Source organism: Bombyx mandarina, chromosome 07 (genome assembly GCF_030267445.1).
Source record: "Bombyx mandarina strain Sakado chromosome 07, ASM3026744v2".
Taxonomy (NCBI): Eukaryota; Metazoa; Arthropoda; class Insecta; order Lepidoptera; family Bombycidae; genus Bombyx; species Bombyx mandarina.
This window is the reverse complement of record NC_143214.1, coordinates 5,189,817-5,208,819: the sequence shown is the minus strand read 5'-3', so window position 1 is coordinate 5,208,819 and position 19,003 is coordinate 5,189,817. Positions and strand designations below refer to the sequence as shown.

Below are 19,003 nucleotides of genomic sequence, written 5' to 3'. Positions count from 1 at the left end.
ACGCAGTTAGTAATCGGAACTGCTCGAAGCGAAACAGCGAACGGATCACCTGAAGCGAAGCGGAAGAAGCGAATTGAGTATTATAAAGTTCTGTGTGTGTTCTAAGTGATAAATACAGTTTTAAGTTGTATTTGGGTGGAACATTTATTTATCCCGAACCCCAGCGCGTAACAATATTTATGGGCACTTTTAAATCTAAACAAAGATCGAGAATATTTACTTTCGTCCTAACTAATTATTCATATTTCAACTCTCTGATTCAAAGTATGTATTGTATTAACGGAATACAATAGAAAACATTAAAATGTACCGCACGCAGTAATGAAATGTTTGAAGTGAAACCGTAACAGAAATGGTGTAACTATAAATTTCTCTCAATAAAAACAAAATTTTAGTGCGTGCTCAGTTTCTAGATTTCAGAAACCGAAGTAATATAGCTTAGAGCAATCGTTTATTTGCGCAAATAATTACTTCGCGTAGGAAACAAAATATTACACCAATAAAATCTACAATTCACCACTTTACATTATCGAATAAAACGTTGCTACATAATTTAAAATGTAAACTGGCACGCAAATAATGTCCACATGTAAAAATACGAATACAAGAAACATTGTTCGTGCCTTTATCGTTTTACTGGCTATTCAGGATTCCCGTGCTCATGTAGATAGAGCAAAGGTAAATCTCATTTGAATTTTATAACATACAAGCGGCCCGCTCCGGCTCCGCTCGGGTCTTTAACAAAAATTTCAACGATATTTGACGTTGTTTTATTTTTTAAAATAAAGGAACACTTATTGTGGCATAACTATAATAGTTCGACATATGCTGTCACGACACTTTTTGTAAATAATAATGTGTTCTACAAAGTCATAGTACATTATTTTATTATATCACCAATAGTTTTCACAGGGCACGCGATTTAAAGAATTTTTAAGTAATTTTTTACACTTTGGGTTACATTATTGGAGTTTAAGTAAGGATCCCTAATTTTTTTCAAAAAAGATTATATATAGCATATGTCACTCGGGAATAGTTTAGCTTCCAAACAGTGAAAGAAATTTTCAAATCGGTTCAGTAGTTTCGGAGCCTATTCAATACAAACAAACAAAAAATATTTCCTCTTTATAATATTAGTATAAAAGGCACCTGTTTTGACAAAGGGATAGTAACATATTCAAACATATAGTATATCGAATGTGTTTGAAGACCCAAAATGTATAAATGTTTAAAATCCCGAAATTTATAAACATTAGAGTTTATTACTCGTATTTATGAACTCGCCTTTGTTTCCACTATCTTAATAAACTTCAGAGTTTGCTTGTTTAATTCGAAATGAACTTAACCTTAATAAATAAAGATTACAAACTGTTCACTAAACCTAAACTTCCTGTAATATAATTAAAATAGTTCGATTAGCTATAACACTATCTCTTGTTCTATTTTTCCTTGAACGCGGAAAAGGTAGTGAAACGTAAAAGAAAGGATTCCCGGTCCCGCGCTAACCAATGAAAAAAAAAACAGATATTTGCTATGATTACGGCTTAAAAAAGTGAAAAACGATTTTTATGAGAATGTCATTAACATCAGATTATTTTTTTTTTGCATAAATACATATGTATGAATTGTTTGTTATCCACATGTATTGACCTCTTGAGGAAAAAGCTGTACTTTTTCCTCTTAGTAGACTTGAACTGCGCTCACTATAGCTCTGTTAAATGAATATACCACAGATCGCCATCTTGACCTAAATCTAAGAAACGATTAAATGTGGAGTGCTTAATGAATTGTTTTTTTCGTACTAAGAATACTTAAAAAGTTTCAACAAGCAGTCCACGTAATCTTGTACACAATCTTCGCTAAGATAAGTAATACTACACTGCAAAATGTTTTAACATAAATAATTCACAGTGTTTTTAACGTAAATAATTCCCAATCCATTAACGAGCACACGTACATTACAATTTCAGTACTCTAAGCCCAAGAGGGAACCTGAAATAAGTGATACTACGAAATCTCAATTAAAATACCAAATCCGAAATGTCCTTGGATTTGTTTCTCTGAAGAGAGGTATATTTTTCATGATTCCTAATTTAAAGGGACTTATTTATGCAAAAAACTCAACATTGCGGGCAACATTGTCATGAAAATTTAAATAAAAAGAAAAAAGTGGTTCTCAATTTGTGTTTTTCACATTTCGCATGTTTTCAATTATATCGGCAATAGTTACGCCCACATAAGCTCCAAAAATGAAATAAATTTCGCCTATCCAACCCACTCCGCACACGGCCTATCAAAGGGCATCCCTGATAGAAGTCTGAGAGTAAAATAGTAAAATAATTATACTCATTCATTTCTCTAGTTAGACGAGGAATGCAAAATAGCCGATATCTGTCGACACGACCAAGTTCCGATATGCGGGATCGACTCCTGTGGGGAAATGAGGACTTTTATAGATACGTGCGACATGCATGAATATAATTGTGACAGTAAAAAGGGTTTGTAATTTTTTTTTTATCTTGTTCAGTATTTTATTGTACAGATAGGTGAAGGGCTACCTTGGTATTGAATGATTAGCAGAACTAATGCAGAACATTATGTGAATGAATGCCCACCGCCCATCTTGAGATATGAAGTCTCAACCAACCCGGAACACGTGACAGCATAATGACATATGCAGATATACCAACCCGCACAGGCTTATATCCACTGATTAAAATATATCTGCTACAGTAGTCTGCAATAGGAAATAATGCCACAGGTTAGAGGAACATGTCTCATCCATTTTTATTACATTTTTGGCTTAGCGTAGGTTTCGCATTGCGATCAAAGCTAGCGTTGGCACGTATGATTCAGTCTGTACGTTTTATATAAGTTTAGCGACAACCATTTGAAGAGGAGCTCGGAGAATACAGTGACCATGTTTATAGATTTAGCGATTCATCTTTGCATTACGATTAATTATTACCGATCTAGATCAAAATTTTGATACTGATTATCACAGAATGTTTCTCGACACATTATTATCAATTTACTTTATACATTTATTATTTATTTTACTATTTTTAACCAAATACGTGTATCTCTGTGTTTCAGTTTTATTTTTGTTTTGTTGTACACTTTTTCACCTTCTACAATTTATAGTCCTCTAATGTTGATTTGCTGGAGGAAAACTCATGTTTGAGTTAAACTCACGATTGTGCATACCAATGTTGTTGGTGCTTTTTGTAATAAATTGTGCCAATTTCTGAGTACATTAAACAATACACTCTAATAATAATAATCTTTAGGAAAATCACACAAAATTCAAGCCTTATGTCAGAGCCTGTAAACATATTTTTGCAGACTTCAAATATCTACCAAACGACCTAAAACCTATGTCCAAAACAAATATTTCAACTGGACCCCACACTTGGTGTCACCTTATCTCAAACGCCCACACTGGCGCCATTGAAGACTCTCGACGAACCTTTGACCTCTACACGAAGGATATAAGATTCAAAATCGTAAATCTATCTTCGTAGTCATTGTAGGAATTTGTTTGTGAATCTCGTTCGATGCTGTATATTGAAAATTGTTGGATGGAATACCACAATATATTTTACGCAGCGTATGATTTCTGAAATATCTAATATAACAATACATTACATTTCACTTATATCCGCACTGGTAGGTTTGTTAATCACGTAAAAATAAACTCACCCATTTACAATGCTTCAATTCGAGACCAATAAATGTCTGGTATGATTTCATGTTCAAACTGTACCTAATAGAATAGCGTATATAGTTGTATGTTCTGTGACATTTCTTTCTTCCATTTTTTTTATTGCCCTTGTAGGCAGACGAGCATACGGCCCACCTGATGGTGAGTGGTTACCGTCGCCCATGGACTTCAGCAATGCCAGGGGTAGAGCCAAGCCGCTGCCTACCGCTTAATAGTCTCCACAAGCCTCGTTTGAAGAAGGACATGTCATAGCGCTCGGGAAACACCGTGGAGGGGAGCTCATTCCATAGCCGCATGGTACGTGGCAAATAAGACCTCTGGAAACGCACTGTCGATGAACGCAGCGGTTCCAGATAATATGTATGAACTCTGCTCCGATAGCGGGAGGTGCGACGATAAAAAGTAGATAAGGGATAAAGTTCCAATAAAGTTTAAAAGGAGCCTTAACGTTAAGATGCAGCTTAACTGAACCAATATTGGTGTCATTGTTGTTTATATCATTAGCTTGATGTAATATAGGTTAGTTTGTCTTTTATATCATTAAAAGAGGCCTTACATAATTTTTTAACAAAATTCACAATCGATGACAAAGGAAGGGCGGATATCACCTACTTCGTTACGAATTTTTAAAATTAAAGTTATGTATTAACAGTTCAACAAACAGACAATAAGTAGGTTTTCGTTGCTTTTTTACAGATTTCATTCAAAAACCAGTACACGAATGCTGGGTAACTTGTAAAAGAGGGAGAAGTTTTAGGAAACCAGAATACGGTGCAAATTGCGACATAGAAAATATGATAACACCTTAATATATTAACAACGCAGAGTCTTTATTAACAAAACATATGAAACAATAACTTACAATATTGCACTTATTGTTTCGAGATCACAGTATTGAAATATTCAAAATCTAAATATTTTTAATATAAAAAATATATAAAATTAAAGTTTACGATATACGACCTCTAATGTCTAAAGATTTTACTATCGTCAGTAAACTAACTTAAACTTAACCTGTTTGCCCAAATTTTACTAAAGAACACAATATTCATAGTTATTGTTCTTGATAACCTAGTAACTTAATTAATTACATACGACACTTAAACTACTTAATTACTATATTAATAAAACAAATCTATCCTACAAAATAATAATAATAATAAATGGGAACAAATCACTCACAGTCATCCGAACTCAAATTAGGATTCCCTGTTTTATAGGTACCATAGATTGACTTACATACTTATATAGGTTTAAATATATACATATATAAAAAATTAACACCCAGACAAAAAGCAAAAAAACTTATTCATCACACGAATGTTTGTCCGATGTGGGAATCGAACCCACGACCTTCGACACAACAGCCAGGAACGCTAACGACTGCACCACCAAATCAAAGAAGGTAAAAATTTACTAAAACCACCATGACTATCATGGCTATTTGGGCCGCGAAGCAATCTTGCGTTCCGGTTTGAACGGAAAGACAAATATTGTGACAATGCAGTTAGACTTCACCTTAAGTCACAAACTGGCGATATTTTCATTGGGGTGACTATAGCGGTAGGAAGCGGCTTGGCTCTGCCCCTGGCATTGCTGAAGTCCATGGGCGACGGTAACCACTCACCATCAGGTGGGCCGTATGCTTGTCTGCCTACATGGCAATAAAAAAAATCTTCGATACCAGCTTAGCATTGGATGAGATGTGAGCTCGTCTGCCTATCTTGGCATAAACTAACAATTACATAGACTGAGGTAATTTAAAAACATAGTTAAACCCTAAAACCTAGCAAAAACGGACAATGTTTCGACATGTATTTAGAAACGAAGCGACGGTGTTATTTCCAAAGAGCCGCTAGCATCTTACAACAGTTAAATGGTAATATACAAGATTAAAACTACGTTAATAATCAACATTCATTCCGTATAACATCAAAGTTGACCCACACGTCAAAGGTTACTTCATAAGATAACGAATTACTTAACAGAATTAGCTTGCGGAAGGCATATTTTTTACAAAACCATGAGAATTTTCTTTCGAGTACAAATTCACTAGGTCCACTACAGATTATCTAACCTAGTTAATATCACACATACCATGAATCATAAGTTAATATTTCTATTAATCTATACTGATGTAAATATCTAATGTCTTTCTAAAAATCCTGCGTTTTTGACGATATGATAAATACTCTCCCTCGGTATCTTTTCTGCTTCTCTCTCGATAACTTGCATCTCTTTGTTTGTGAACCAGGACTCTTTGGCCAGTCCGGCGGCAATGTTAGGGTTGTCGTAAAAATCTCTCGATTTAAGAAGCTCCCTTGGTAACAAGGCTTCGCTGGCTGCGGTTTGTTCTACTGCTGGGTGAGGGCGGACAGCCGGACCGGACGTCTGGGCGTATTGTATGCCCAGAGGTTGTAATGGAGGGACGAATAGCAGGCCAGGGTAAGCTTGGGCCACGGCCAATGTTACGGCAACGATAAGAAGACGCATTTTATATCTGCAACAGGGTTTAATAATTTTCAGGTTTCATTGGAAATAACTTCCGAATATGTATAATTAAATATAAAAATAAGAATATAGAGTAAGGTTCTCCTTGACTACAAAAACCGTAAAGTATCCAAAACGTCGTAAATTGTTTTTTTTTAATTGTATTTATTTATTAAAAATTAAATAATATTATACACAAAAAAATATACTGCTGCGACTTAAAAGTTACAGCTGTGGACTCGTTCGCGCATCAATGCAATAAATAAAAAACACATCAAAACGCCTCTGATTCAAACTTCCTTTACATCAACCGTTTGACCAAATAATAACCCGAATTCCCTAAAACTCGCAACTCCAAAAAACCAGACCCGCTCAGTCTGACGTATTTCGTCAAACTCAACCGAACCTCGTAAACATTACACAAACTTAACTGACGACAATAATGCAATACGGATTGTACTATAATATCCGGAGAGAATACACAAAAGGCTTGTCTCATAGATTGCAAAGTAAATGATTGGATTCGTCACGTAGTCATGTTGAAACCGAACTTTTAAGGCCAAGAGAAACAACAAAGCAATCATTATTTTTAACTGAATTAATAAATCAAACCAGTAATATTTGAGACCAGTTAGTAGAATTAGGAAGTGCTGAGACGCGCTGTATTATATTTCGCAAAACATTCATTGGTAATTAGTAAGTAGTCGATTAATTCTAACTGGGACAAAATCTTAATAAAAGTACATGGTCATATTCATGGTTAAATCAAATAATGAAGATTGATTTCCATTCTATTTGATTTCGTTATAACACGACAACCGTCTTGTTTGCGAATTGCGAATATTCTCTTCAATTATTACTTTCGAAATTATTGGACAACTAAATTATATTTGAGAATTTTATTCTGATGTCACAATACTAAAACGGATTCAACTTAAAATAAAACTTATTACATAACGCAATATTATATAAGACTACACATTGCCTGCAACGATTACATTGCAATAAATTTGCATCTACTTATCCAAAAAAAGAATCAAGTTCAATCACGATTTCTTAATAGTCTTAGATTCACTTAGAATTTTTACGCAGATCAAATGAACATCTCGAAAACCGTTCTCACTGCAATTATTCATTGATGCGACCACACGAGCCTACTCTTTGAGGCTGTATGAATTACGAAAACAAAAACAAACTTCACGCAACAATTACGTACTAACACTTGATCGTAACGCGTTATTACACTTACATTAGTAAAGTCACGGTCAACACAGCGCACTGGCGATCACTGCGCGGCCGCAAATGAACAGCGCAATATATAGCCTCTCAGCATCGGCCTTCGGAGACGTTTCCGGGATTGCGATCTTATTTTGATGGGAACGCAGCTGTTCATATCAATGAAAACGGATTTTAGCTTATGGTCGCCAAAAAGGACCTGCTTCGTCAGCAACTGGCAAATAGGTCATATTAACTCAGACCTGCTCACATTAATATCTCCGGATAATAAAGACAGAACACAGTTGGTACTCTCAATTCAAATACTAATTAATCATTAACTTTTTCTTTTTGTTGGGGCAAACAAATAGGTTTAAAACAATAACTTTCTACATAATAATTTTAAATTTACGTGGCAATTACAAACTGGTTGTTGGCAACTCGCAGACTGTAGGCGACTCGTTGTGCTGTGCAGCCTAACTAGTATTTATATGAACGATTATGTTTAAATCAGGATAGCGCCAAGTACGTAGGGATGTAACAATGTGTTTTCATTTCAGACTTGTGAAAAAAAGCGATTAGATTTTAAATAATTCGCTTTACTCTTGCAAGCCTATTCATGATTATACTATTTATAGAAGCTTCTTGCCTTTTATGGGTGTATTCATATTCGTTAAGGATAGCCGACCATGAAACTTTAGGCCAAATCAATCTAGAACATCGATGCATTAGGTCGAATTCACTTAATAGGATGAAGGTAAGAAAAAGAAGATCACATTCGAAAACCTTTGATGTTAATGTTATTATACAAAAAAATTACTTGACTGCTACAAATTTGTTAATAGGTCAAAGTTCTACTCTGATAATAGTCTGTCCCGATATTTAGGGAATATGGGTATACGATCCTAGCCGACCCTTTTATTGCTTTAAATAGGCAATCAGCTTTCAGCCCACTTTTAATTAAAAGACAACTGAAGCGCGCAGACATAATGTTAGTGCCAATACCATAAATTGCGTTCCACCACAGCTGTTCCATCATTCTTCAAACTATAACGCATAGTTGTTTCATAGCGGAACTAGGCAAGATCCCAGTACCAATTCGTACCATTTAAACCTCCAGCCGATGCTGCTATTTTCACCTGACTCATAAATTGTAGTATTGCATGGACATTGTTAATCTAAATGAGCGACGGTGACCACTCAGTAGCGACTGTAACTTCGTGTGCCTACGAATGGATTTCTTCGATAACCTTATCCTTCTCAACTCCTTTCTGGGGCATCCATCAAAGGAATCATGAGCTATCGCATGCAATACAAGTGCAAAAAATTAAATGTATTACTACTGTATCGAGACAGCCCTATTTGCCACTAGAATGCATTAGTCTCTGCAGTCTTTTGCAAACAACGTGGACGGGTTACACGTGTAAAAAATGTCGATAATATTTTATATCATACCGGTAATCCTCTGCGATTCACATTTATTAAATTTGTCAGCATGTAACAATAATTTCAGTTTTCACTTTTCATTTCAATATAAACTGGTTTCATAAACCTGCCGAGAAATACTCGGAGCATTTTAGCTGATTAACCTCAAACAAATTTTGTACCAAAACTTAATGAGTACATGCTCCAACATTCTCTCGCCTACAAGTCTTTGCACGAATTACAACTAAGCCCTTGAGAATTTTCCAGACAACCACACGCCCACTACATAATTCAAAACACGGAGCAAATTAATTTGTGTCCTGAGAGAATCGTAAGACTTGATATTTAATACTGAATTAGATCGTGACTTACCCCAAAATATTCTTGCCGTCAAAGAAAATCCAAAAAAAGAAATACCTTTGATTTTTAACCAAAAATGTAGAATCAAAATCTTATTTTCTCCACTTCTCGTGAATATACCAAATGTCAAGATAGACTAGGCATGATTTACGTGTACTGTATAATAAGAATAATTATCATATTAAAAAAAAAGCAGGGACTGGCACGAGTTCGAGTCGAGACTGAAGGCTGTTTGTTATCTGAAAGAAACGCGGGTAGGTTATTAAAAAAAAATTACAGTGAAATTTTAGCCTAATTTAATTTTTATTTGAGTAACGATAATGAAACAAACTAATCTACAATATTACTAAACAAATGTTCTAGGCTCAATGACCGCAAGCAAGAATTTTCTCTTGACTTATTTGTCCTAGAAATATCTTCCGTAATGATGATTTCGGCGGGAACCAAGCCCCGTAGACTCCTAGGTAAAGAAAACTATTCACGAACCAGTGGACCAACGAAGCCATTTAAACTTATACTGCGTATTCATTTCTAATCACCGGCAGACAGGTAGAAAGATATATTGGTACTTTATTTGGAAATAAAAGTTTATGCACAGAACAAAGAGACGTATTTTTCCTATAGTAACCGGCAAAGATCTTGAGCAAATGACCTTGACTGCGCAGAACCGAATTTTAGATCACTTTGGTGGTGAGGGTGAGGCGCGACGGCAGGGGAAATCGTATCGAGCGCGTTATTGGTAGATCAGTCGAACCCTGCGTCCCGCACCGCGCCCCTTCATTCCGCTCGCTCCCAAAAGTACGCTTGCGTACAGTGAAAAATCCATCGTTATTAATCGTTAAGTTATTTGTTATAATTGCTTGTTGACTTTGTTACCATTGCTATTTGTTGAGTGTTTGTTGATTTTTTATAAAAAATACACTATGCCGCGACAAACTGGTGTAGTAATCAAAAGAAAGGGTAGAAAAATTGTGTACGACGTATATTGCTTCATTATAAAACAGGGGAAGAATGATATGGAAAAAGTAAAACAGACTTCGGAAGCAACAAAAACATCAGTGAGTACTGTTAGGTGCATTATTAACGAAGCTAAAGGCTCTGGCTTGCTCGCCGTGTTTGGGACTCCGGGTAAGAAAAGATCAGGGAAGAAGAAAGTTACCGGAATGGATAGTTTCGTTCAATCTGTAATAAAAAGATGTAATCATAATAACTACATAACAAGCAGCGAAACTCCGTACCGTAGAAAGGCTTCGAAAAATTTAAAGAAGATATACATTTTAATGGCTCGGAATGAAGTTTACGACGAATTTTGAAAGAGCTAGGCTTCAGATGAAAAAAAAAACAGAAAATAATCGGAAGCTGGTAATTGAAAAAAGTAACATTCGATTACTACGAATCGAATATCTTAAAAAAATAATTAATTAGACAAAAAAGAAGATCGAACGACCGAGTTGTAAACTACACCGATGAGCCCTATGTCGACTCATCACGATGATGGCGACTCGGGTGATGAAAACAGTGATGATGATGATGGTCAAGATTATGATAACGAAAAAAAAATTACAAATACCAGCTTCGCTTCAACTGAACCAAGACCTGGCAACAGCTCTAGTTTTGACTTAATAGAAGGAATATATATTTTACCCCAAGATTAAATTATTACAATTATTAACCTATATTTTTTGTTGATGTTCTAATAAATATATAAATAAATACATATGTTGATTTTAATAATTTAATTGCATTATGACGCAGCGTAAATAATGTTTTTGCACGTGAGTGTACCATGCGCAAACTTACCCCCAGTACGTCAACAAATGCTCAAGAAGTTTGCCGGCTATTATACCTAGCTGAGAGCCTTGAGAGGCTATTTCAGCGTAACCTTAACTAGTAGGTGAGCTCACGGGGCTCAAAACTGATGACGTTGCTAACACGAACCCTAGCAACAGCCGTGCTTCGCAGAATCTACCACCGGATCGGAAATGCGACCCATTGAGAAGATCCGGCGAGAAACTCAGTGGGTGTGTCTGAGGGTTGCGAGACGTAGGTAGACCCTCTCACACTTCAATGACGGCCACTTCACACAGAGCCAAGCGGTGACGCGGCATTGGAGAGATCACGGCCACTGTATTTTTTACGGTGTATTAAAATTTTAAACCATATTATTGTGCAAGGTAGTGCGATTTTAAACTGAACTTGAAAATTTCCGGCGAGGACGATTGTTTGATGCTTAAGGGTAGTGCATTCCATAAACGGACTGCTTTAACCGCACAGAAATGGTCATAAAATGATGTCCCGTGAGCCGGTTCAACTTGAAATTCTCCGATGACCTAAGTGAACGGGAGTTTGCAGTATGTAGGAAATTAAAAGGTTAATGAAGGTAGCCCGGGGATGAGGTATTAAACAGGTCATTGTAAAGAAGAGACAATATATGAACATTCCGACATTAAACAGACACACTAAAAGTGTCTCTTTATAATATTTAGTTTAGATAAGATTCCGTGCTTTCTCGGGGATTTTGTTCTACCGCTATACACTAGTATTTAAATTTCAATCCACTATTAATTGCATAACTCCAGTTTGATTTCATCAGACCGTTAATGAAATGAAATGGTTTTCTTGCCCTCGTAAACCACAGATGCTATACGGAACGACATTTGAATCAGTGCTACTTCCGATTTGAGCTATATTGAATATAAACAATGCTGAATATAAACAATATTTCGTTCCTAATTATGTTTCAATCCATTCAAATAAACTTGTAATTAATAGGCTTTAATGTAACTAATTATTAACAATTTATTTATTACGTAGCTGTATACTTCTTTTGACTTTATAATGCATAAATAAACAAAATGAACAAGTGCTGAAAATTAAGAGTCACTAAGACAACATTTTAATTTAAAAAAAAAACATCCAAATGATTCAACCGTAAAATTTGTTTTAAATATATTAGGGTGCCATTCAAAACCATAACACGGGTTGAATTAATTCCACTTAGCTAAACATATTGCCATCGAATTTCATGCTGCAACTAAAACTCAACAACTTCAAGTCAAACTTATCCAATATCTACCGTTTCCGAATGAAACATCGCTAAGCTTAGCACAGACCTCGACATCGTAAAACTGTTACCGCGTAATTACTAGCTTACAGAATTATTCAAGATACGGAAAACCAAGCCTCCCGGGGCACTGACATTTGCATAGATAAAATAATTAAGTGAAAGTATAGCGTTTTACTATTGACTATTAATTTGCATTTGTTTCGTGCAACCAATATTTCAACGCATGGTATATCGGAAGTTATTTTTTTTTATCGTTCCGGTAATTAAACCATTAGGTTTCTGTTTGAAGGGTGCAACAGTCACATAAAATTGAAACTTCGAAGTCGCTTCTCAAGGTCAATGCAACCCGCGTAATTACTGGTGGTAGATTCACTTGCGAGTACGCGCGGATAGGTACCACAACCCTGCCTATCTCTGCCGTGAAGCAGTAATACGTTTCGGTTTGAAGGGTGGGGCAGCCGTTATAACTATACGAAGATCTTAGAACTTATATCTCAAGGTGGGTGGCGTATTTGCGCTGTAGATGTCTATGGACTCGAGTAACCATTTAACACCAGGTGGGCTGTGAGCTCGTCCACCCCTGTAATAAAAAAAATTAAAAAAAAAACCCGCATTAGCGTTGCGATGAAATATGACACACAATATTAAAATTAAAGCAAACAACGTGAATTCAAAAGCCGTCATCCGCAGAGAGAGGCGCGGTTATTGCTCATTACTGTAGAGCGGAAGTGCTGCACGGAAATCGAACGAAGCCAGCTAACAAGGCGAACCGCTTTTATAACGTTACGATGCCATATGTTGGTATGTAATATTTTCTTTCTAATAAAATAAAATATGTTTTGGAACGAAGTTCCTTATGGGACGATGCAGAGGGGTACCCTAACCAGGAAAAAGGGACGATGCGGAGGGGTACCCGGTAACCGGGAAAAAACGTCCGTAACGTAAGATTTTTATTATTTATGTATAGTCTTAGTATGATGGCTATACCGTGTCCAATGTATAGTCTGCGTGATGACGATTATTATTATTCATATAAATAGCTGTTTCTTTGTATATTATTATTATATATTTTTAATAAATCATTGTGAATAAAATAAAGTTGATAACTTTGTAAAGTAGTTTTTTTTTTTACCAATAAAAAATCGTATCGTTTGCAAGTCGCCGTGGCCTGAAGGATATGACGTCCGGTGCATTCGTATCTAGAGATGCACCAGTGTTCAAATCCCGCCGGCAAGTACTATTTTTTCTAATGAAATACATAGTTAGAAAATGTTCACGATTGAGTTCCACGGTGAAGGAATAACAACGTGTGATAAAAAACAAACCTGCAAAATTATAATTTTCGTAATTACTGGTGGTAGGACCTCTTGTGAGTCCGCACGGGTAGGTACCACTACTTTACCTATTTCTACCGTGAAACAGTAATGCGTTTCGATTTGAAGGGTGGGGCAGCCGTTGTACTGCAAAAAACTGAAACCTTAGAACTCATCTCTCAAGGTAGGGGACGGTTTTTACGTTGTAGATGTCTATGGGCTTCGATAACCACTTAACACCATCCGTAGGGCCGTTCACCCATCTAAGCAATATAAAAAAAAAAGTGTGAGCCAATTTTACATGGACATGCCAACCCTGAGTGTCTCTACCCGTAGTAATCATCACTTGTTTTTCTACGTTAAAGGTTTCAAAGCAAATAATTTAGTTCTAACTTAGACCGCATGTCCCAATCTGAGTTACAGTAGTCGCGTTACACAATATAGGTCATAATTAACGTTAATCATTCACCCATATAATCCACGAATTAATTCATTTTCATTTTATTAAATAAATTATTCGTGGTCGTAATTTCGTAGTAATTGACTAGTGTTAATGATGTGTAGTTAAGCGTTTTGAATATTATGAATGTATTATTTTCAATATGAAGACCCTATTTAAACACAGTTTTACAGCATAATTGAGACATCAGCGAAATACTAGGGGTAGGGCGTTAATGATTTTGTTTTTAAGTTTATGTTGGTATGAAGCAAATTCAGTGGACACACCCCTACCATTGTCTGGAACTTGCCGGTTTGACGTCACTTCGCAAAACGAGGACAAATACAGAGTGCACTCAGCCGACGAATAGAAAGAATCAATACGTCGAGAACTGAAAGGAAACAAGGCTCATTTATGGATAATTTACATGAAACGTTTTGACTTTATTTTGTATTAAAGATTACCGACAAACCAGTTTTTTATTTATTTATTGCTTAGGTGGTTGAACGAGCTTACAGCCTACCTGGTGTTAAGTGGTTACTGGACGTAAATGCGAAACCCACCTTGAGATATAAGTTCTAAGGTCTCAGTATGATCACAACGGCTGCCCCGCCCTTCAAGCCGAAACGCATTACTGCTTCACGGCAGAAATATTCGGGGCGGTGATGGTACCTACCCGTGCGGACTCACAAGAGGTCCTACCACCATTTATTTTTTCTTAAACATAAGTCTTAACTGTAATCGAAGAACGACTATCCAAACATCCAAACTAAAGAACTTGCCTCTGTCAGGAATACGAAGACGGATTAGCGATGAAACATTTTTTATTTTTATTAAAATGTACGGAAAAAAGGCTTGTCAGTTTATTATCGACATATGCAAAAAATTGAATGTCGCCGTTCCAATTCATTATATTGTATAATATCGCATAAATAGCGGACTGACTGTACGCTTTACTGCCAGAATAAAATACATAAACAATTTACATCACAACATAATTATGTATGTATATCAATATGTAATCGAAGGTGTGCGTATTTTTCGAAAATGACCGGGTAACTTTTTTTTTTTATTGCTTAGATGGATGGACGAGCTCACAGCCCACCTGGTGTTAAGTGGTTACTGGAGCCCATAGACATCTACAACGTAAATGCGCCACCCATCTCGAGATATAAGTTCTAAGATCTCAGGTATAGTTACAACGGCTACCGCACCCTTCGAACCGAAACGCATTACTGCTTCACGGCGGAAATAGGCGGGGTGGTGGTACCTACCCGTGCGGACTCCCAAGAGGTCCTACCACCAGTGATTACGCAAATTATAATTTTGCGGGTTTGATTTTTATTACACGATGTTATTCCTTCACCGTGGAAGTCAATCGTGAACATTTGTTGAGTACGTATTTCATTAGAAAAATTGGTACCCGCCTGCGGGATTCGAACACCGGTGCATCGCTTCAACACGAATGCACCGGACGTCTTATCCGTTAGGCCACAACTATCTATCAACTCTATCAGTAATAATCAAATTTTTTGGCAGAGATATGTATTATTATATTAGGTAATAGTATCAAGTCGTTTGTTCTCGAAGTACCCCGCTAAATGATACTGGACTGTGGGCTTATTAAATATTCTGGACACACAAAAAACTAAGTGAAAATAATACACAAGAATTTAAATTAGTTCTGAGTGCAGTACGAAAATGTTCTTTCCGGATTGTTGTCACATTTCATAATGAGCTAATGTCTCAACTTTTGTACATCTATATATTAATACGTGAAGCAAAAACTTTGTATCCCTTTTTACGAAAATTGCGCGGACGGAGGAGTATGAAATTTTGCACACTTATAGAGAATATAGAGAAGTGCACAATTCTCATATTTTTTTCAAAATAATGCATAAAAGATACATTAAATCAATAAAGAAAACATTACACACACTACATATCATGTATTTCACGCACACACGCATGCATACTATTTTTTGTCAAACTTTTGTTCTTGGGGTTTTTTTTTTTTTTAAGTGATTTTATGACCTGGTAACTAAGACCTTTAAGTCATGTCTTATTTTACTTTATATTCTTAATTTTATGAAAAATGATAATATGGAGTGAAATGAAATGAAGTTGATTAATTTGAGACATTAATCAACTGAGATAAATTTAATGAAATGAGATGATATGGGATGAAATATAATCGCAGTAAAATGGTGGTCATTTACTGAGATTTTTTCAGTGGACTTTTTGGAGGAACCCGAGAAGTTACGTCCAGCAGCTTTGTTTCATTTTCCCACATTTGTGCACTTTCACAGATATTAAACAGTTAATAAACCACCATTATTACACATTTAAACCTGAAGAAACACTAAATAGACAAAATAAAACAAATTACACAACTTCACTCCTCGCGTTCCCGCCAAAAAGTCCCCTCTTGGCGTCTGTTGTCAAATTGAGAATAGATTAAATATTGTTGTTAATATTTTTTACAGTGTAGTCTTGGCGAAATTTGTGATTATAGAAGTAAGTATAAAATACAATCATAATAGTGTACAAACTTACAATTCCAATTAATTATAGTCGAATTTCGACTACTGCGGGACCTCTAGTACTATTTAAATTGTTCCTTGTGTGTGTTTTACTTGTCTTATGTTCCCTATAGACTGAAAAGTAGATTTAGATTAATTTTTCAGGAAATTTTCAGATTAGCCTAGCGGGCAATCCTGTGAAGATTGATAGATTGTCAATTAAAGTGGGACCAGGAAAGCCTGGTTTTACTAGTAAAATAAATTAATACTATAAGTTTTTTTAAGGTATTATTACGAAAAAGCCCGCATCAATGCTCGTTGCAATTCAATTTGATTTCGGTCACGACAGCTCGTGACTTGCATACGTGTGACTCGCTTTAAAAATCAATACATTCGATTCTTTTTTTTATTGCACAGATGGGTCAACGAACTCACAGTCCACCGGGTGCTAGGTGGTTACAGAGTTTCATATGTATTACATAGCGAATTCCATCACCAAGGTGGGCATAGGAAATAAAGGTAATAAAAGAAAAAAATACTCACCTTGGAACGTAAAGTCGGAGTTTAAATTTACTACTACTAATACTACTACTATCCGTCCCTGTTCCCGTTATTTGGGGTCGAGTCTCCTCACTCTACGGCGCCAGGTTGATCTGTCCTGGGTTGTCGGTTTTGGCAATTGGGCTTTCTTAAGGTCTCTTTCGATGTTTGACCACCAGGTCGATGGCGGGTGGCCTCTACCTTTCTTTTGTTCTGGCAAGCACAATGCGACCTTCACCACATGATCTTCGTCTCGTCTCATAATATGGCCGTACCATCTAAGGTAATTTTCCGTCATTTTGTCAGTGATTGATGTGACTTTAAAGCTCCCCCGTATGTATTCATTCCGAACTCTGTCCATCCGTCGGAGTTTCAATTTAATTGTATAATATAACGGCTATCCCACCCTTTAAACCGGAAGACATGACTACTTCGCGGCAGAAATAGACAGTACGACGATGCGTAATAGCGGTCAGAGCGACTTTTGACAAATGTAATCCAAATTTGTTTAACTATATCCAATGATTGAGTAACAGAGTTTCACATTCATAATTTTCACGGTAGAGTTGAGTCTAGTATTTGGTCATGTCTAGTACACTTCCGGTATCCGTGGCATTGAAGAAGACCTTACCCAAAGGTGGTTGGAAGTGGAACGTAGAAAAAAAGAAGAAAAAAAAGTGACTTTTGTCAAAAACACTAATACATTTCAAGAATGTAGTTCAATTATAACAATTGAACAATAGATGGTAACATAAACGTTATGAATCACTGCATTCGCAAAACTTACTGCGAATCTAGTTCAAGGTTCGAGTCACGTGAATTGAAAATGTGGCCACAGAGTAAATTGGGCTTTCGAAATTTGATAAACTTCTAAAACGCCATGCCCATTATTATACTCACTATAAACAGTTTAAAACAGTGATTCCAAAGTTGATTTAAATTCTGCAGGGACGAATTTTTTTAAAGTAAAAAAAAACATGAATGAATTTATTCTTTAACACGATTTGTTCATTTTATTTTTAAAATAATTCAATAAGCAAAAAACTAACAAAAATAGTGACTATTTAAAAAAAAGTCGTGTGTGCCAATATTTATTTTATAATTTGAAAGCTTACTGACCTTTGGCCTGGATTTTGGCCCGGAGGCCTTTCCAGTTTCACCAGGACAAGTGGGCGAGCAAAGCCAGAAGGGGTGGGATTTGCTAACAGTTCTGCCTCCGAAGAAGACCTAACAACTCAAGAGCTGCTGCTTCGCTGATGAATCTACTACCGGATCGGAATCGCGACCCGCTGAGAAGATCCGGCGAGAAACTCAGCGGGCTGATTCATGGGAAAGTGTGCCAATGTTAATAGGTTAAAGTTTTAAACTGGTTGATATTTCCCGAATTTGTACACGTCTCTTTCTTATCTTTCGTATCTTTATTCAAATTCATGCTATCATTTAGTCAAGTCAAGGCGTAGTTGCATATTATGCATTGATATGACATAACATTTTAAAAACACTGTTTCGTGAACAATTACTTTAACAAAGCCTTCTCTTGTTTTCTATACTCTATACTAATATTATAAAGAGGAAAGATTTGTTTGTTTGTTTGTTTCGAATAGGCTCCGAAACTACTGGACCGATTTGAAAAATTCTTTTTCCATTAGAAGCCGACATTGTCCCTGATGAACATAGGCTAGTTTTTTTTTTTTTTTTATATATATTTTTTGCGTTAATGTGTATTTTAATGTTTCCGAAGCGAAGCGAGGGCGGGTCGCTAGTAATAAATAATTTTGTACAGTAAACATTTGAGAACCTAATCTTAATCACTTAAACATAGTTTGGTACGTGCTGTCATTGACTGTATTCGGTTTTGGTGAAAGAATTACTAAAATTATTGCCCACTGAGTTTCTCGCCGGATCTTC

At 36.1% G+C, this 19,003-nt stretch overlaps 2 protein-coding genes across 2 annotated transcripts; one reads left to right on the top strand and one right to left on the bottom strand.

Annotated features, from left to right (window-relative positions):
• The first annotated feature begins 579 nt into the window (after positions 1–579).
• Positions 580–4,687, top strand: LOC149502620 (uncharacterized). Its single transcript, XM_089728904.1, has 3 exons — positions 580–678; positions 2,363–2,498; positions 4,421–4,687. The coding sequence occupies exons 1-3, from the start codon at positions 580–582 to the stop codon at positions 4,531–4,533; spliced, it is 348 nt and encodes a 115-aa protein (XP_089585030.1). The 3' UTR covers positions 4,534–4,687.
• Positions 4,688–4,702: 15 nt separating this feature from the next.
• Positions 4,703–7,621, bottom strand: LOC114250444 (uncharacterized). The gene is made up of 2 exons (XM_028184320.2): positions 7,464–7,621; positions 4,703–6,224 (listed from the first exon to the last, which is right to left on the bottom strand). Exon 2 carries the CDS (start codon positions 6,215–6,217, stop codon positions 5,870–5,872), a length of 348 nt encoding a protein of 115 aa, XP_028040121.2. The 5' UTR covers positions 6,218–6,224; positions 7,464–7,621; the 3' UTR covers positions 4,703–5,869.
• Between the last annotated feature and the right edge of the window lie 11,382 nt (positions 7,622–19,003).

Coding starts and splice junctions, on each gene's coding strand:
- LOC114250444 (XM_028184320.2), bottom strand. CDS start 6,217: ATGCGTCTTCTTATCGTTGCCGTAACATTGGCCGTGGCCCAAGCTTAC.
- LOC149502620 (XM_089728904.1), top strand. CDS start 580: ATGTCCACATGTAAAAATACGAATACAAGAAACATTGTTCGTGCCTTT. Junction 679..2,362: donor CTCATGTAGATAGAGCAAAG/GTAAATCTCATT, acceptor TCATTTCTCTAG/TTAGACGAGGAATGCAAAAT. Junction 2,499..4,420: donor TAATTGTGACAGTAAAAAGG/GTTTGTAATTTT, acceptor GCTTTTTTACAG/ATTTCATTCAAAAACCAGTA.